General features: G+C 37.9%; 1 protein-coding gene across 4 annotated transcripts in view; it reads left to right on the forward strand.

Annotated features, from left to right (window-relative positions):
- LOC143038542 (uncharacterized) overlaps window positions 1-21,588 on the forward strand; it is a 181,987-nt gene that overhangs the window by 129,553 nt on the left and 30,846 nt on the right. For 3 of the 4 annotated variants that reach the window (XM_076207868.1, XM_076207866.1, XM_076207867.1), the window contains exon 12: window positions 9,666-9,701. The exons of the other annotated variant lie outside the window; for it this stretch is intronic. In XM_076207868.1, the coding sequence (XP_076063983.1) occupies window positions 9,666-9,701 (36 nt within the window). The remainder of the gene's footprint in view (window positions 1-9,665; window positions 9,702-21,588) is intronic. 4 annotated transcript variants of the gene reach the window in all.

The raw sequence follows: 21,588 nt of genomic DNA on the forward strand, positions 1-21,588 counted from the left end.
GAAAAGATTTACTGCTCTATGTGCTACTATGGTGTCTGGGTGGTATTTTTCTACAAAATTTTGAACATCACCCCATTTAGCACAAATTTCTTCGATTAAAGAACTTGGCATATCTTTGATTCTTTACTCCTCCTCAGAAGACTGTTCCTCAGCCAATTTCTTTTGCTGTTCATTTTGAAGGTGTACAAGCTCTTCAGTGGTAAGCTCAACATTGTGGTCTTCCAGCTCTTCAATATCTTCACTGTTGACCTCCAAGCCCATACTTTTTCCCATAGAAACAATCTCTTCAACAATAGCATTGTCCTCGACAGCAGCAGCAGATCCAGCAGTTTCAAACCCCTCCAAGTCTCTCTCTGGTACACAGCCTGGCCAAAGGTTCTGCCATGTTGAATTCATGGTTCTAGTATTCACTTGGTTCCATGCATTATCAGTAAGATTAACACAACTCAGGATATTGAAATGGTCTTTCCAAAATTCTCTCAAAGTTAATTGAGTGTCATTAGTAACTTCGAAACACTTACAAAACACAGCTTTAGCATGATGTTTCTTAAAGTTCACTATGACCTATTGATCCATAGGTTGGATTAGAGGTGTTGTGTTAGGTGGCAGGAATTTGAACTTAATAAAATCAGACTCACCAACAAACTTATCCTCCAAACCTGGAAGGTGAGCAGGAGCATTATCCAACACAAGAAGGCATTTTAGTGGCAATTTTTTTTTCTTGCAAGTATTTTCTAACACTTGTAGCAAAAACCTTATGAATCCAATCTGTAAAAAATTGTCTTGTCACCCAAGCCTTTGTATTAACTCGCCACATTACGGGCAATATACTTTTCATAACATTATTTCTTTTGAAAACTGTAGGATTATCAGAATGATACACTAGCAATGGTTTGACCTTGAAATCACCACTTGTGTTACCGCACAGCAGAAGAGTGAGTCTGTCTTTCATTGGCTTGTGCCCAGGCAGTGATTTTTCCTCCTTAGTGATAATAGGTTCTTTTTTGACATTTTTTTTCCAGAATAACCCTGTTTCAACAGCAATAAATACCTGTTGGGGGAGAATACCTTCTTTCTTTATAAAGTCACCAAACTCAACCACAATTTTTTCTGCCATTTCCTTATTTGAACTCGCCGCCTCACCATGCCTAACTACACTGTGCTGCTTCCTCATTGACTATCATGAACAACACACATAATCATACGAAAATATATACCGGTTATAGAAATGAATATGTACAAAAGTGCAGAGAGGAAAAGAGAAAATATGAAAAAGATGTTATAGAAAAGTGTAAAGATCAACCAAAATTATTTTACAGATTTGTAAACAATAAACTGAAAAACAAACAAGACTTGGAGAAATTAAGACAAGGGGGAGTTGAATACACTGAGGAAATGGAAATGGCAGAAATTATGAACAAACATTTTAAATCAGTGTTTACAAGGGAAAATATACAACCTGAAGAGATTGAGTGGAAAGAGAAAGTCCCCCCTATGGAAGAAATAGAAGTAACAAAGAATGAAATATTGACACACTTGGGTAATCTTGATGTCAGAAAATCGCATGGGCCAGATGAAATAGCAAACTGGATTCTGAAAGAATGCAAGAATGAACTGGCAGACAAAATACACAGCATACTAAACAGTTCCTTGAAAGAAGGAAAAGTTCCAGAAGATTGGAAAAAAGCAAATATAGTACCTATATATAAAGGAGGAAATAAAGAAGAACCTACCAACTATAGACCAGTCTCTCTAACAAGTACAATAGCAAAAATTTGTGAAAGAATTATCAAAAGTAGATGGGTAAAATATTTAGAAAAAAATAAAGTGTTAAACCCAAGGCAATTTGGATTCAGACAAGGACGATCATGCGTCACCAATTTAATATGTTTCTATTCAAGGCTAATAGATATAATACAAGAAAGAGATGGATGGGCGGACTGTGCATTTCTAGACCTAAAGAAAGCGTTTGACAAAGTACCACATAAGAAGTTGCTTAAGAAATTAGAAACTGAAGGAGGAATACAAGGAAAACTACTAAATTGGATGGAAGACTTTTTGCAAGAAAGAAGAATGAGAGTAGTGATAAGAGACCAGCACTCAGAATGGGATGAAGTAATAAGCGGTGTTCCGCAGGGAACAGTACTGGCCCCAATAATGTTTGCTATATATATTAATGATATGGATGAAGGAATTGGAAGCAATATGAGCTTCTTTGCAGATGATGCAAAACTACTAAAAAGAGTGAAAACAGAAGAAGATTGTGAATCACTACAGAGAGATCTATATAAAGTACAGGAATGGAGTAGGAAGTGGGAGATGGAGTTCAATACAAAAAAGTGTAGTATAATGGAATTTGGAAAAAGCAAAAACAGAATAACAGGATCATATAATTTGGGAGAGGAAGGAATAAAAAAAGTAGAAAATGAGAAGGACCTGGGAGTCATTGTTATGAATAATATGTCACCTGAGAAACATATAAATAAGATTTTTGGAGAAACTTATAATTTGATAAGAACAATCAAAGTTGCATTTACATACCTGGATGAAGAAATGGTGAAGAAAATCCTAATCACCCTGATAAGACCAAGATTGGAATATGCAGCAACGATATGGTCACCAAGTACAAAAAAATGTATAAAAAAACTTGAAAGAATACAAAGAGCAATTACAAAACTGGCACCTACACTCTCAAAACTATCATATGAAGAGAGACTACAAAAACTTGAACTACAGACACTAGAGAAAAGAAGAGAGAGAGGAGATTTGATAACTATTTACAGAATCATGAAAGGCATGGAAATTACTGATAGAGAGAATCTGATAAAATGGGATGACAGAAATACAAGAGGACACGGAAAGAAAATAAAAAAAGACAGCTATAGAAGAGATTTGAAAAAGAACAGCTTTCCTCACAGAGTAATAGACAGTTGGAACAAGTTAGATGAGAAAGTGGTGTGTGCAAAAACAATACATGAATTTAAAAATAGTTTAGATAAAATGAGATATGAAGACGGGACCCCACGAGCATAGCTCCCCTTCCCGTAAAATACAACTAGGTAAATACAACTAGGTAAATACATATCCCACACCAAGCCCTCTACACTCTCTCCTCTCCTGATATCACCTTTTGCTCCTGCCTAACCCCAACAACATCATGGAGAGTGGTCGGAACCCTTGGTTCTGACCACCTTCCAGTCATCATCACCACCAAAACAAGATGCACCCCAGTTGGCCACAGACACACATACACCAATTACAAGAGAGCTAACTGGGAAGCTTTTACTGAAGAGACAGAACAACATTTTGAAACACTTAACAGTACACCAATCACAAACATAAACAATGCTGTGCACACTTTTAATACAATCATACAAAATGCAGACAAGAGATATATCCCCAGAGGCAACAGAAAATCACACAACCCCAACTTCACACCAGAAATCCAAGGCCTCATCAGACAACGAGACATGCTTAAACACAATACCCCCACACCTATCCCTCAAAACATAGCAGACCAAATACAAACACTAAACAATAAAATACATGAACAAAAAACACAAAATTGGCAAAACTTTATCAATACACTTGATCACAAAACAAACACCAGCAAATTGTACAAAACACTCAACAGCATTACACTATCCAACAGTAACACAACACGCTCTCACGCAGCAATAATCACAACAACAGACAATCTACCCTCAAACAGACAACAAGCAAACACACTCATAAATCATTTTGAACAGACAAGCCATCTCACTTCTCACCCTGATGACCGACACACTATTCGACGTAAGAAAGACTATCCCACAGACTCAGACTATACACCCTTCATAGACAGTCAGACAAAACACATGATACATAATCTCAAGCGCTCATCTGCCTGTGGCCCTGATAACATAAGTAACATCCACCTAAAACACATTGGACCACAAGGTATACACGCACTCACAAACATTGCAAACTACAGCTATTCACACAACACTATACCCGACATCTGGAAGCATGGTAAACTCATCACCATTCCAAAACCAAACAAGGACCCAACAATCCCAACATCGCACCGCCCAATCACACTTCTCTGCACCTCCTCTAAAGTCATTGAACGCCTAATACTTCAACATATTCCCCTTGCTGACTCACAACACGGTTTTAGGCCACTACACGCCAGAAACACTCTTCTGATAAACCTCACACAAAGAATTTTAGATGGCATCAATTCAGATTGGCCCCACCACAGAACACTTCTTATAACATTAGACATTAGTAAAGCTTTTGATCCTATCCCCCACCACAACCTAACAAATAAAATATATAACACAGACATGCACAATAACACCAAAAGATGGCTGGCCAATTATCTGGCAGGTAGGAATGCTTATGTGTCATATAATGGCCAATCATCGCACATCAGAAACATTAAAAATGGAGTACCACAGGGCTCTGTTCTATCCCCCACGCTCTTTAATCTATACATGCATGACATACCCACACCAGACACCTCAGAAATACAAATCTCTTCCTATGCAGACGACATTACAGTCACATACACACATCGTAACACAGACAAAGCTGCAGAAATAATCCAGCCATACCTTGATACACTCAACACATGGTTCATCACAAACAGACTCGAAATAGCTCCAACCAAATCTACAGCAACACTTCTCACCAACTGGACAATAGAACACAAATACATACCTCATCTCTACATCAACAACACTCTAATACCACACACAAACACACCGAAAATTCTTGGTGTAACATACAATACATCCATGTCTTCCAAACAACACATCACAAACATAAAAAACAAATGCACACCTAGACTTAATGCACTTAAGTCAATCACTGGAACAACATTTGGACAAAACAAAGAAACTAATACAACAATATACAAACAATGCATACGCTCAGTGATGAATTATGTGAGTCCTGCATGGGCTCCTAATCTCAGTGAGACACACCACAACACCCTTCAAATCATACAAAACAAAGCCTTAAAAACAATTACAGGCTGCACAAATACAACACCTACAGACCATTTACACCATAAAACAAAAGTCCTCAAAGTCAAGGACCACCTCAACATGAGAGGCACACAAACACTTGCCGCAGCCACCACAAACACATCACACCTGCTACACTACATAGCAGAACACCCACACACACCAAGAAACATTAAAACAACACCCATAGACCTGTATTACACACAGATACTCTCTTCTCTTCCTCCACAACCACCAAATACCAGCCTCCGGAAACATATTCATAATCATATCACTCACCGCTCCATTAACACACTGAAAGACAACACACTGCTGCATGCCAGACCCCCTGACATCCACCCTTCTGAATCCTCTCTCCCACGAAAGGACAGAGTCCACCTGGCCAGACTGCGGTGCGGCCACCACCCAGCACTTCTAAGCTACCAGAAGAGGCTGGATAACTGCATTGTGAACAGCTGCCCAGGATGTAACACTTCACCCCATACCATACAACACATAATGGAAGACTGCATTATACACAATCATGCACGCAAACACAACATACACTCTATAAAGGATTTGTGGGAAAACCCAGTTTTGGCTGTGGCATTCCTTGGGGAGACGGGACTGCTCGGACAGACAGTCTAGGGAACGACAACAACAACAACAACACTGTGAATTTCACTTTTGTTCTTAAATTTTTCAAACCATCCTTGACTTGCTTTAAAATACAAAATCATCAGCACTTGTACTAGGAATTTTCTTTACTAGATCATCATAAATTGCAAATGCTTTTTTACATATAAATGCTTCAGAGATACTATCACCTGCTAACTGTTTCTCATTTATATAAACAAGCAACAACTTTTCCACTTTCTCAAGTATTTGCGGTCTTTGTTTACTAATGACGGTCACTCGTTTTGCAACATCAGCTGACTTTATCACTTCTTTATTCTTGAGAATAGTGCAAATTGTAGACTTTGCCATATTGTACTGCACAGCAAGATCAGATACACGAATGCCATTTTCATGTTTTGCGATAATTTCTTTCTTCACTTCAATTGCTTTTCTCACAACTTTTCTTTTTCCTTGACCAGTATCACTTTTTGCTTTCTTTGGAGCTATGACTGATGGCTAGTGTAGGAAAAATAAATACTGAATGCAATAAAATTGATAATGAAAGCACAGCGCAACTATCCAGCTCAGCGATCAACAGAGAAATGTTTATGTTTCATCAGCAACCACATGTCAGCGTCGTTCAAGAACCAAAATTTTGTTAGAAAACAGGTATTTTCAACTCAAATTTTTCGTTTGAAGACTGATTTGTTCAAGTTCAGAGACATTCAAGAACCAAGATTTGACTGTATATACTGTATATAGTCAACTCTCAATTAACACGAGTTTAACTAATGCGTTTTCAGTTTAACACAAGTTAATTTTTAAGGATTTTTTTTTTAAAACATGACAATTTTGATTTAACACGATTTGAATTTGGCAGTAAGAGCACTGAGGAAGAGGGCCTCCGCGTGGTCAGTCTCCCATGCTCTGTTTTGATCTCAGTCTGAAGCTAGCCGGTACTGTGAGTGGAAGTGTCTGTGTACAATTTTACTCTACTATGGCACCCAAGTGTCTATGGCACCCAAGTGTCCTTCCACCTCATAGGAAAGTGCTCCTGAGAAATCAAGAAAGACTCTCACAATTGAAAAGAAAATAGAAGTGTTGGATAGATATGTTCAGGGAGAAAAGACTTCTGTGATTGTGCATGCTGTGGGACTGAATGAGAGCACGTTGTGCACCATCAGAGTAAATGCTGACAAGATTCATGCTAGTGTTGTCACAGGTACAGCAGCCTCTTCCACATGGTACTCCCATGGACCATGATTATAAGTCATAAAATGTTGAATTTTTTTTTACAGAGAAATGAATAATTTAGTAAGAGATTGTAAACTCTCATTTTCTGTTCTACACTAAAACAAAAAAGAAAATGGTGTCACCAACCCACAATTAATGGTAAACTAATTTTTAAACGTATGGACCATGATTATAAGTCATAAAAGCTTGAAAAATTGTTACAGAGAAATGAATAATTTAGTTAGAGATTGTAAACTATCGTTTTGTGTTCTATACCAAAACAAAAAAGAAAACAGTGTCACCAACCCACAAATAGTGGTAAACAAGAGCGGCTGGTGACGAGTGTGCACATAGAATAAATAACTGTGTACAGGGAGTCCTCCTTATATGGTAATTCTTTGTCTGGTAAATTTACAGTTACGGAATTTGGTATTTACTACCTTCGATTCTATTTACGGTAAGAGGTAAAATTAGATATTTTGAAGAGGAAAGAGCAGGGAGAAGGTACATCTGCCATAAGTCGAAACTTGGGTTCGGTATACAGTTATTTCAATTTGCGGTAAGGTTTTCAGGAATGCATATGTATTATGTACCATATAACGAGGACTCACTGTACTACAAATAAATACAAAGAATGTGTGTTTTTGTTGTTTCTGTAACCTACAAATGTATTATTAATGTGTTCAAGTTTAGAGTAACAAAATCCCAAAATAGACAAGACTTTCCCAGTGTCCAGGAACCTAACCCTCCCATATTACCATTATTTCCTATGGGAAAAATATGTTTAAGTAACGCAATTCTGATTAACACAATGCCTCCAGGAACGTAACCCTCGCGTTGAGAGTTGACTGTATATATATATATATATATATATATATATATACACAGTCGCCGCAAAAAAATCTATAAATTTTTTCCGCAAAAAAAAATCTATACACGGGATTTTATGAATAGATTTCACTTGATTTCCCGCCATAATATAAAGTGGGCGGAGTTACTGATGACGTGGGTGTGTAGAGCGCGCCTTTTTACACTTCGCCAACACATCACGCTTCAGTGTGCTGCCAGCGCTAGATGAGAGAGGAGTCTATGCATCCTGCTCTTTAGTGCCCTTTTGTTCACTTTTTCACTGACTTTGGTGCTCTCTAACTCTCCTTCTGGTGATCAAAATGGGTCGTTCCAAGCTTTCAATGCAAGAAAAGGCCTGTGCCCTAGCTCTGTTAGAGCAGGGAATGTCTGTGATACGTGTTGCCGCAGACCTGCAGGTGACAAGAATAGTCATTTACAGCCTGAAGAAAGCAGCCACCACACACCCTTCTGGTATGGTACCACCAAGAAAGCCAGGCTCTGGAGCCCCAAAGAAGACATCTACTCGCACTGACAAGATCCTAAAACGAGAAGTGATGTCAGATCCATGTATAACAGCTGTTAGTCTGAAGCAAAAACATCCTGCTCTCCTTAAAAACGTTGCTGTAAGAACGATCCAACATCGGCTGCAGAAGGACCTCAAAATGCCAGCTCGACATGCCGCCAAGAAGCCCCTGTTCACAGAGGCCATGAAGAAGAAACGGATCGATTTCTGTAAGAAATACAAGGACTGGACATCAGAGCAGTGGCAGAAGGTGATGTTCAGTGATGAAAGTACCTTCAGGCTGATCAGGGGGAGCTCCAAGATTGTTCGTCGCCCCAGTAATGTGTCCAGATTCGACTCGCGGTACACAGTTACAACAGTGAAACACCCAGACAGTGTGATGGTGTGGGGTGCCTTTAGTGGTAACAAGGGCAGGGGTGGACTATATTTCCTCCCCAAGAATGTGACCATGAAAGGGAGCAATTATATCAATGTTTTGAGGGATCACATGCTCGAATTTTGGGACATCCATGAGTGTGATCATTTCATGCATGACGGTGCCCCTGCCCATAGGTCTAAGGAAGTGATAAAGTTCCTTAATGACAACAATATCAGTGTTATGGAGCGGCCAGGCAATTCCCCAGACTTGAACCCAATAGAAAATGCCTGGAATCTGATGAAAAACGAACTGGAGAAATCGCGACCCACCAGTATTCCAGACCTGAAGGAGGTGCTGAAGAAGATCTGGGTCACTATGGACAGCGCCTACTTCACCAAACTCGCCTCTTCAATGCCCAGAAGGATCCAGAAGGTACTCAAGAACAAGGGGAACATGACAAAATACTAAATGTAACTCTGGAAATAAAGCACATGTTAGTTGTACTTTTGAGTTTTATTGTCCAAAAGTCCTTACTGTATATATTTTTTTTGCAGCAACTGTATATATATATATATATATATATATATATATATATATATATGTGTATTTACCTAGTTGTATTTTACGGGAAGGGGAGCTATGCTCGTGGTGTCCCGTTTTCGTATCTCATTTTATCTAAACTATTTTTAAATTCATGTATTGTTTTTGCACACACCACTTTCTCATCTAACTTGTTCCAACTGTCTATTACTCTGTGAGGAAAGCTGTTCTTTTTCAAATCTCTTCTATAGCTGTCTTTTTTTATTTTATTTCCATGTCCTCTTGTATTTCTGTCATCCCATTTTATCAGATTCTCTCTATCAGTAATTTCTATGCCTTTCATGATTCTGTAAATAGCTATCAAATCTCCTCTCTCTCTTCTTTGCTCTAGTGTCTGTAGTTCAAGTTTTGCTAGTCTCTCTTCATATGATAGTTTTGAGAGTGTTGGTGCCAATTTTGTAATTGCTCTTTGTATTCTTTCAAGTTTTTTAATGCATTTTTTTGCACTTGGTGACCACATCGTTGCTGCATATTCCAATCTTGGTCTTATCAGAGTGATAAGAATTTTCTTCACCATTTCTTCATCCAGGTATGTAAATGCAACTTTGATTGTTCTTATTAAATTATAGGTTTCTCCAAAAATCTTATTTATATGTTTTTCAGGTGACATATTATTCATAACCATGACTCCCAGGTCCTTTTCATTTTCTACTTTTTTTATTCCTTCTTCTCCCAATTTATATGATCCTGTTATTGTTTTTACTTTTTCCAAAGTCCATTATACTACACTTTTTTGTATTGAACTCCATCTCCCACTTCCTACTCCATTCCTGTACTATATTTAGATCTCTTTGTAGTGATTCACAATCTTCTTCCGTGTTCACTTTTTTCATTAGTTTTGCATCATCTGCAAAAAAGCTCATATAGCTTTCAATTCCTTCATCCATATCATTAATATATATAGCAAACATTATTGGGGCCAGAACTGTTCCTTGTGGAACACCGCTTATTACTTCATCCCATTTTGAGTGTTGATCTCTTATCACTACTATCATTTTTCTTTCTTGCAAAAAGTCTTCCATCCAATTTAGCAGTTTGCCCTGTATTCCTCCTTCAGTTTCTAATTTCTTAAGCAACTTCTTATGTGGTACTTTGTCAAAAGCTTTTTTTAGGTCTAGAAATGCACAATCAGCCCATCCATCTCTTTCTTGTATTATATCTATTAGTCTTGAATAGAAACATATTAAATTGGTGACGCATGATTGTTCTTGTCTGAATCCAAATTGCCTTGGATTGAGCACATTGTTTTTTTTCTAAATATTTTACCCATCTATTTTTGACAATTCTTTCACAATTTTTTGCCATTGTACTTGTTAGAGAGACTGGCTTATAGTTGTTAGGGTCTTCTTTATTTCCTCCTTTATATATAGGTACTATATTTGCTTTTTTCCAATCTTCTGGAACTTTTCCTTCTTTCAATGAACTGTTTATTATGCTATGTATTATGTCTGCTAGTTCATTCCTGTATTCTTTCAAAATCCAGTTTGCTATTTCATCTGGTCCATGTGATTTTCTGACATCAAGATTACTCAAGTGGTTCAATAATTCATTCTTTGTTACTTCTATTTCTTTCATAGGGGGGACTTTCTCTTTCCATTCGATCTCTTCAGGTTGTATGTTCTCCCTTGTAAACACTGATTTAAAATGTTTGTTCATAATTTCCGCCATTTCAATTTCCTCTGTGTATTCAACTCCTCCTTGTCTTAATTTCTCCAAATCTTGTTTGTTTTTCAGTTTGTTGTTTACAAATCTGTAGAATAGTTTTGGTTGATCTTTACATTTTTCTATGACATCTTTTTCATATTTTCTCTTTTCCTCTCTGCACGCTTGTACATATTCATTTCTATAACAAGTATATATTTTCCATTTTTCAGGTCTTTTGTTTTTCTTCGATTTGGTCCAAGCTTTGTCTCTTTTGTCTTTTATCTCCCTACAACTTTTGTTGTACCAGCATTTTACATATTCATTTTCTTGTTTTTGTCTTGGGACATACTTTTGTACTCCTTTTTTATAGATTTTTGTCAAAATATTCCATTTCTCTTCTACTGTTGTATCTTCTTTGTGTATTCTTTCCCAGTTTTCATTTTGGAAGAATTCTCTTATTTTATCCAAATTTGTCTTTTCATACATCAATCTTCCTTTTCTATATTGTTAATTTCTTTTCATGTATTTTTTCTCATTTAGTTCTAGTTCTATCAATATGTGGTCACTTTTGCTTATTGGTGCCTGGTATTCAATCTTTTCCACTATTTCAGGTTCTGATGTGATTATTAGGTCTAGTCTCGATGGTTCTTTATTTCTATACCTAGTGTTCTCTTGGGTCCATTGTGTCATTGTGTGGTCAATAATCATCTCAAGTAGAACACTTCCCCACGAGTCTTCTCCACCCTTTACGGTCATCTCTTCCCAGCATATTTCTTTGCAATTATAGTCGCCCATCATAACTATTCTTCCTCCATCTTCCATTATCTCGTTTAGTGTTACTCTTGTGTCTTCTAACATGCTTTTATGTTCATTCTCTTCCCATGAGGCTGTTTTTGGGGGCACGTAGTTTATTACAAACTTTCTGCTCTTCTTATCTCTATCTTCTACTTCTATCATTATCATCTCTACTCTATTCTTCCCATATGTGACACTCTTCACGTTTATATCCTTCTCAGTCCGGAACATAACTCCACCCCCTTGTTTTATCTTTCTGTTTCTAATCCAATAATTATATGCATTGTGTCCTATGCTGTTGGGTGGTAGTGGGCCTTTTAATTTTGTCTCAACAATTCCCATTATGTCCGGATCTTTTTCTTTCAGATATTTGTTCAGTTCATTCAGTCCTGTTATTAATCCATCTATATTTGTGTAGGATACTCTTAACTTTCTGTTATTTCCATTGTATTTTCTGTTTCTTTTGTGTTTCTCTCTTTTATGTTCCATTTCTTCAATTTCATATTCACTACTCTCCAGTAGAATTCTTGTTTTTCTGTCTCCGTTCTGGTCTCGGTTTTTTTCTTAGCTTCATGTCTATTCCTTATTTCCTCCTCTCTTTCCTCTTTATTCATTTCCCTTTTTATCCATACCTTTTTATATTGTTCACTTGTTGCTAGTTTCCCTGTTTTGGATAAGATATTCTCTGCCGTCGTTTGTGACCTGAATTTAATCTTAATTGGTCTGGTCTTGTCTGTACTATATTTCCCAAACCTGAATTTCTCTTTGATTTGTTTCATTATTTCTAGCTCATCTTCCTGAACTAATTCTAGTAAATTTCTTACTTTTTCATTTTCCTCTTTGGTTCTTGTGGTTCTATCTGGGTTATGTTTCTCTTCCATTCCTAATATAATTATACATTTCTTTCTATCTGCTAAGTCTCTTACTATATTCTCCTTCTGTCTCATCACTTTTATAACTGAGTCTTCTGTTTGTTCTTTCATTTGCTGTTTGATTATGTCAGTAAATGCAACTTTACTGTTTTCTTGGATTTTTTTCCAACCCTCCTTGTTCTCCTTATTATTCTCCTTTAAGACTTTATTCTCTTCTTTTACTTCTTTTAACTGTTTTTTTAATTCTTCAATTTCCTTAGTTAAGTTTTTGTTCGCCTTCTCTAGTTCTTCCAATTTTTCAACTCTCTGCACAATGTTGTTAACGTGACCGAACTTAAATTCCCAGTGCTCGATCATCTTATCGAGTTTCTCTTCTAGTCTTGTTAATCGGGGGGGGTTTGTGTCCCCCCCACCCTCTTTAAATCCCTGGAAAATATTCTCATCATCACTAAATTGGTCCGGACCTCGTTTGTTTAGATTTCGTCTGCCTGCCTGGGCCAAGTCCTCACCTTCCTCATTTCCTTCCATTTCCCTCAGTAATCCCTCCCCTTCTCCTTTTTCCTTACGGTACTTTCCCTACACCACGAGCAATTTCCCCCCCACCCTGTAAATACAATAGGTACTTCCTTTGCTTTGGGATCCACGAAATTTCACTTTTTCTTCAGAACGTCGTCTATGCCGTCCGTTCGTTGAAGTGTGTGTGTGTGTGTGTGTGTATATATATGTAGAGGGAGCGAGAGAGGGGTGGTGAATGGGAGTGGAGTGGATGGGGATGAAATGGGTGGGAGTGAAATTAAGCCTTTTGACCTTGGCTACCTCCCTTGTAAGGGGGAAAAAGCCCTTGGTATATGTATATATGTCGTGTTCCCCTGATTATGTATATAAAAATAAGTGGTAGCTGTGGCCAAAACGTTTGGATCAGGGAAGTACGAGCAAGTGTATGAATAGTTTTAATATATTTTTACCTCTCAAAATGGTGGTGTTGAATGAGACTAAATTCTCCGATCAAAGGATTACAAAGGATTACAAAGGCGGAGCATGACGACAGGAGACCTTTTGATCCATATCTAGGTCGGATGTGAAAAAAAAAAAATCATATTAATAATAAAATAATAAATAAAAACTATGATAATGTAAATAACAAATAAAATACATAAATAAATGCATAGGTATAGTTAAATAATAAACAAACAGGTAAATAGTCAATAATAATAAATTGACATATAACTAATAATAAATAAAAATCAGACAGACTAATGATAACAAAACAAAAACAAATAATATAAGATAAATTATAATCATTACAGCATCTTACTTAGGTATTTATCTAAATGATTCTTAAAGCTTCGAACTGAACTACATTGCACTACCTGTGCAGGAAGTTTATTCCATTCATTAACTACATGGTTGGCAAAGTTGTTTCTACCTACTTCCAAATTGAATCTATTTCCGGAGAGTTTAAGACCATTGTTTCTTGTCTAATTCTCATTCAATGTAAAAATTTGGTCACTTTTGTTGTCAATTCCCTTTAGAATTTTAAAGACCTGTATCAAGTCACCTCTGAGTCTACACTTTTTTAGGGAAAACAGATTCATATGTTTTAGTCGATTTTTGTATGATTTATTTTTGATTTTTGGAATCAGTTTTGTGGCTCGCCGTTGTACTCTTTCCAATCTGTCAATGTCTTTAATGAGATTCGGTGACCATACGGAAACAGCATATTCCAAATGTCGACGAACTAACGATTTATATAGCTTGTTAATGAGTGATGGACTTTTGAAATCAAAAGATCGCGCAATCAGTCCTAGAATCTTATTTGCTTTCTCAGAGGCTGAAATACACTGCTTGGATGATTTGAGGTCGTTACTGATAATTACGCCAAGATCTTTTTCACTATCCACTTTTGTTAACGAATTTCCAAATAACTTGTAATCGTACTTACTGTTATTTTTACCTATGTGCATTACCTTGCATTTACTTGTGTTAAATTTCATTAGCCACTTTTCAGACCATTGCTGTAATTGATCTAAATCTTCTTGAATATCTAATTGGTTTGAGTGATCATTTGCCACTCCGCACAGTTTTGTATCATCAGCAAATTTGGAAACAGTAGATTTTAGTCCATGGTCTATATCATTTATATATACTATGAATAGAAGTGGCCCAAGAACGGAACCCTGAGGAACTCCACTTGCAACACTTTTCCATCCAGAAGTTTTTCCATTTAAAACAACTCTCTGTTTTCGATCATTCATCCAATTACTAGTCCAACCTAATAGGCTACCACTTATTCCATGCAAAGCTAATTTAGTAAGTTGTCTTTCGTGTGGGACGGTATCAAAAGCTTTTGCAAAGTCTAGATATACTAAATCTATATTGTTTCTTTTGTCATAATTCGAGATAACTGTGTTGTAGAATTCGAGTAAGTTAGTCACGCAAGAACGTTTCCGTCTGAAACCATGCTGGCTATCATTTATCAAACGGTTACTTTCTAAATGATGTTCGATAGCATCTCTGATGATAGTTTCCATTATTTTTCCTACGATTGAAGTCAAACTTATAGGCCTATAGTTATTTGGTTTCTTTTTGTCACCTTTTTTTAATATGGGAGTAACGTTAGCTAGCTTCCATTCTCCGATCTATAACTTTTATTTGTTGTTAATTTTAAATTATAGTGTGTTGAGTGTACGAGTATGGGAGGCTGGACTTATAATTAATACCGACCTTCTTTGCGGTTCTCCAGGCCACAGTCTTGACTTATGATAGGCAGAGACTTAGAATTAGTTCTGGGCTCTGTGTTATAGCTTAAAACTCTCTCAAGAGACTAAAGAGATTAACTTGACTCTGTGATGATAGCTTATACAAAACCTCTGAAGGGGGCAAGGCTCCTACAACCAACTATGATTGGCTGAATTCTTTCTGTTTACTATATACTGGCTAATAAGACACATGTATCTTCGTAAACACCCTTTGCCTTCATTGAACAAAGCCTCATTCACTGGGTCAGCACTGGGTCATGTTGTCCATTAAGAAAGCCTGACCTCAGCAAGAATGAAATGGTGTTTATGGCTTGAGAAGGAGCCCTGCGCATGATGCGATGATAAAAACTAGTATCAACTAGTATCACATTTTCTAGTATCAACTAGTGGTGATGTCGTCGTCAAACCAATCACCACATAGCCCCCGATGATAATAACTAGTATCAACTAGTATCACACTTTCTAGTATCAACTAGTGGTGATGTCATCATCAAACCAATCACCACATGTAAATGTAGGTACAAACTTACAATCAAGTCATAGTTTAAATGCTAATATAACCTTGTGAATTAAGGTGGAGGTTTCATTTACAGGCCATGTAGTCCACAGAGGGCAACTAACATGCAAATTTTTCATTTCATACATTTTAACTGTACAGTAAATGTATCATGCACAATACACGTGAGCACTTAATACATTATTTCCACACAATTGTTTTACTTTACACTACACTACGCTCATAGGTAAAACATCATCATAGACAATATATCACCACTAAGATAGGGCACTTTCACCAACTAAACTCACTTGACATCACAGTACACTAGAATAATAATTCTCAGAAGGAATCAAGTGGTTCCTCCAGGCAGAATGTATGGGTGATTGGTGACACATACCTTGTACCTGAGCCACTGTTACCAGATGCAGAAGAACATATGCCTGCATACAAAATATGTACATACATAGACACATGCCTGCATAAGATAGTATCACCTTTTGTAACACTTACTCTCTCCCCATCAAGACAGTCGACCCAACTGTTTACAAACTTAAGAACTGCTTACAAAGGTTACCCTTCAACCTAACCTAATAAATACATTAAACATACATACATACATGTATACATACATATACCAAGGGCTTTTTCCCCCTTACAAGGGAGGTGCCAAAGTCAAAGGCATAAATCCACTCCCACCCATTTCACACCCACATACTCCACTCCCATTTACCACTCCTCGTTCCCTCTTTTCTTGGTTCCTGGATGATGGGTCATCTCTGCATCTTGCCACTGCTCTGGGTCAGAAACAATGCAGCAAGACACAACGTATCCACAGCAAGGCTGCTCTATTTAATCAGTGACATTCCTCTCTGTCCCCTCATGCAGAAAAAGAGAAGACAGGGAGAAATCCTTTTGGGCTGCATCAAAATATCATTCACTCATACTCCCTCACCACCCACTCCCTTCCATGCATCACAGCATCATCCATACACAACCATTTTGCACTCACCCCTATCATCTGTCTTCTCCCTTCCTTCCTCAACAGACATTCCCCTCTTTCCCAGTGCCCCTTTTACCCCATCCATCCATTTCATCCTTGGTCACCCCCTCATATTCACTGCCTCCACCTCAACCTTCCACACCTCTTTTACTAATCTTTCTTCATTTGTTCTTTCCATGTGTCCAAACCATCCCAATACTCTTTCATCAACCTTATCTCCCAACACCCTTTCCACCCCCACTTTCCTCCTCATCTTGTTTCTAACTTTTTTTAGGATTTGTTTAATGTATTAGAAAATAAATAAACATCCTTAAAAAAAATGGAAACACACAACTTGTTCTAACAACTACTGACACTGGTTCTACTATGACTGCACCTCTTTCCACATCAATGACCTCACTGTCACTCTCTCAAACATCTGGTTTGTCATCATTACCACTGTCACAGTCACTTGTAAGAAAGGCTACTTCTTCCATGCTCCATGTGAAAGTACCTGGACCTGTGTACTTACACAGGCAGTCCATGTAAAGCAACTTACTTCACTTCCCTGCTACTGGAAAAATATGATACCAAACTTCTGACAGGGTATCCATGATGGTCTTTAATCCTTCTCAGGCACTCTGGAACTTTGATGACAGTCTTTATTTCCTATTAGGGTTGTGTAACCACACTTGATCACCAGGAGAGTATGTGGTTGTCATCCAGACATTGTTGTAGTTTCACTGCAAACTCTGTAGTACATGTGGGGAGGTCTTAATCTGGGGACCTCCTAGTGGCCAGATCACTGCCACTCTTTCCATTGGTGACCCAACCTGGTGCAACTGGAGGGGGCATGTATCCAGTGAGCAGGTCCCTTCCTAGTGGCACACACCTGATAAATGACACTACTCAGTGATGTCTTGTCGCATGCCAATCTAATAGAGATTCTAGTGGAAGCGGGAGAGGGTTTTCTTTATGGCCAGGTGACCGTTTATAGCTCCACCATGCATCTCTTGCAGCAGCTCTGCTCTGAAAGCTCGCAGCACCACTATCTGCCACCTGTCCTCCCTGGCACTTGCCCCCACTTACCATTTTTGCAACATGCCTTCCTCCAACTGTAAGGTAGTCCACTGGTCCATGAGGAACTTAGTGGTGGGACTCTCAGGTGCTGCTTCTTCCCAACTGGGCCTCTTGTGGTCTGCTTCTAACCAGTGAATCACAGAAGCAAAGTTGGGGTCCTAGCCTCCTTCCAATACATTGGACACATTCCATCTCACAAGGGCAGTGGCTCAAGCTGTCTGCATTATTGGGCACTCATCTGGGCTGATGTTCAATGCAGCAATTGTACTGTTTAAGCTGACCCAGTCAATGTGCCAGCCGCCCCTCTGGTTCCCTCAGTGTCTTCAGCCAATGGAAAGTAATGTGGTCTTTCCTGAAGGTGAACTCCATCCCTTACAGGTAATGGTGGAAATGGGATAGACTCTTCACCACAGTGCAGAAGCTTCCTCCTCATAGTGCCATAGTTCTACTCTGGCTTGCTGAATTTGGCACTATAGTAAGCCACCACTCACTCTTGCCCCTGCCAGACCTGAGACAGCAATACTCCAACACCCTCTGCACTGGCATCTGTGTCAAGCAGATACAGGAGACCCAGGTTCGGATGTGGGAGAACTGGAGCATCTATCAGAGCCTGCTTCAAACTGCCAAAGGCTTGTTGTAGAGATTTAAGAAGCTTCTTACTTCTAACACACAGGTGGGCACTGGTCTACTTTTCATGACTGCCACCTTCTGTGGATCAGTACAGATTCCATCTCTGCTCATGAAGTAAGCCAGAAATGGCACCTGATGTTGGAAGAGGGTGCACTTCTTGGGACTGAGCTTGTTAAGTAAAAGTCATATGACAGAAATGAATATGAAAGGTCACAATGCATAATTGATTTGAAAAGTCACATTCATTTATAATTTAGTGAAATGTGTGAAAGGTAGGAGTGGGATGGGTGAGGGTAGTCCAATAATGCCTTCTCAACCACCCTCCTATCCACCACCCTGTCCCACATATATATATGCTTGTCTCTGGTAACACCTACCACCAACATTTTATTTTACTAATGATTTCTAAATCATCTTGATTGTTTATGATTATATGTAATCTTATTTGGTACACTCTATTATTATTCTTAAGGCCTTATTTTGTGTTGCCTGTTATTGGCTGGCTTCCTCCCTTACAAGGGGGAAGAAACCTCTTTGTTAGATAGATAAATTAATCCATTTTATTGTTATTATTTCTATTAATTTCATTATATATATATATATATATATATATATATATATATATACACTGTATATATATTTATACATATTATTATTATTATCAATTCTACATATACCATACATATACGAAAGGTTTTCTTCCCCCTTACATGGGAGGTAGCCAAAAAATAAAGGCATAGAAACCACTCCCACCCATTCCATCCCCTACATACCCCACTCCCCTCTACCCTCTTCCCTTCCTCTTATCTTAACACCTCCTGGATGAAGGGTCATCTCTGCATTTTGTCCACTGCCCTGGGTCAGAAGCAGTGTCGCAAGACAAAGTACATCCATAGCAAGGCCGCTTCATTAATTTGGCAACCCCCCCCCTCTCCATCCCCTCTTGTAGAAAAGGAGAAGATGGGGAGAAGTCCTTTCGGGCTGTATCAAATTTTTCTCACATTTATTCCCTCACCGTTCTTCCTCAACAGACATTCCCTTCTTTCCCAAAGCTCCTTTTACGCCATCCATCCATCTCATCCTAGGTCGCCCCCTCACATTCACTCCTTCCACATCTACCCTCCACACCTCTTTTACTAGTCTTTCTTCATTCATTCTTTCCATGTGTCCAAACCATCCCAATACTCTTTCATCAACCCTATCTCCCAACTCCCTTTCTACCCTATTCTCCTCCTCACCTCCTCATTTCTCACTCTATCCAGCCTAGTAACCCCTATCATACTTCTCAGACGCCACCAAAAACTAAGACCTGGACTGACAGCGAACACTCAAAATTACTAGAAGACACAAGAATGAATTAACCAAGACACTGAAATATGGAGAAATATAGTAATTATGGGTGACTTTAATCTCTTCACTCTGGGGCACATCGCACGTCTGGCAGCATTAGCTGCCCGATGTGCAATGATGTGTCATAATAATTGCATTATAAAAAATAAAGTCAGTGCTCAATTGTTCGTTCTCTTTCACCCGTGTATCTTGATAACCATAGAAAATTGATGAAGCCAGTTTAGAGAGAATGGAAATTACGTAGGTACGACTACAATAAATATAATCAAAATGGCAACGTCGGCATCATCGAGTACCCACTTGCTCCTCATGCTGCCTTCGTAGGTGTCACCGTATGGAAGTGGTTAACGCAAAGGAAATAAATTGGGAAGAATTGACTGGGAGGTGGAGATGAACTCTGGGGAAAAGTCCTACTGGATATGACCATAGATTACACATTGACACAATGGGTTAAAGAAAATACTAGATTTAGACAAAACAAAGAACCATTGAGACTAGATTTGATATTCACCTCTGAACCAGAAATAGTGGAAGAAATGAATTATGAAATACCAATTGGGAAGAATGACCCCATACTAATAGAGATCGAACTTAAGGAACAAAATGTGGTAAAAAGGAATGAGAAACAGAGAAGGAAGATTGATGTACAACAAAACTGATTTTGTAAAACTTAGATGTCAAAATGCCTATTGGGAAAAATTTGCAAATGATGAAACAAAAACAGAAGAGAAATGGAACATTTTCAAAGAAATATGTAAAGGAACAGACAAATATGTGCCTAAGCAGAAACAGAAAAGGGAGTACATAAAGTGATGGTATAATAAAAAGACAAAAAAAGAGACGAAATGGCAAACATACATTAAACTGAGAAATGATTACATAGACATACAGAGGAAAAAAGAAACTATGAAAAAGATATAATAGCAAAATGCAAAGACCAACCTAAACTGTTATACAGATATGTAAATGACAAACTAAAAGACAAACACGAAATAATAAAACTGCATGAAGGAAATCAAGAATACACAGAAGATGTAGAAATAGTTGAAGTAATGACCAGACACTTTAAGTCTGTTTTCACAATAGAAAGCTCACAAATGTGGGATGATAGTCACCAGGAAGGATCCCCTAAAATGAAAGAAATAATGGTGACACAGAAAGAAATAAGGGACCAAATAAAGAAACTCGATGTCAGAAAGTCACATGGGCCAGACGGAATAGCCAACTGGATATTAAAAGAATGCATAGACGAACTCATAGACAAAATACACAAGATAATTGACTTCTCGCTCAAAGAAGGAAAAGTACCACAAGACTGGAAGAATGCTAATATTGTACCAATATATAAGGGAGGAAATAAAAAAAATCCAACAAATTATAGACCTGTATCTTTTACAAGCACAATTGCAAAAATATGCGAAAGAGTTAGTAGAAATTTATGGACTAAACACTTGGAAAAGAACAAAATATTAAACCCCAACCAATTTGGATTTAGAAGTGGAAGATCATGTACTACAAACTTAATATGCTTTTACTCAAGATTAATAGAAATAATACAAGAAAGAGATGGCTGGGCAGATTGTGCCTTCCTGGACCTACAAAGGCTTTTGGCAAAGTACCACACAAAAAACTACTAAGAATAATTGAACTAATAGGTGGAATACAAGGAAAATTATTGAAATGGATGGATGACTTCTTGAAAGGAAGAAAAATGAGAGTGATACTTAGAAAAAAGAACACAAAATGGGTAGACATGATAAGTGGAGTGCCCCAAGGCTCTGTGTTGGCTCTGATAATGTTTGCTATTT

Source organism: Oratosquilla oratoria, chromosome 24 (genome assembly GCF_046742065.1).
Source record: "Oratosquilla oratoria isolate Oo_2021 chromosome 24, ASM4674206v1, whole genome shotgun sequence".
Lineage (NCBI taxonomy): Eukaryota > Metazoa > Arthropoda > Malacostraca > Stomatopoda > Squillidae > Oratosquilla > Oratosquilla oratoria.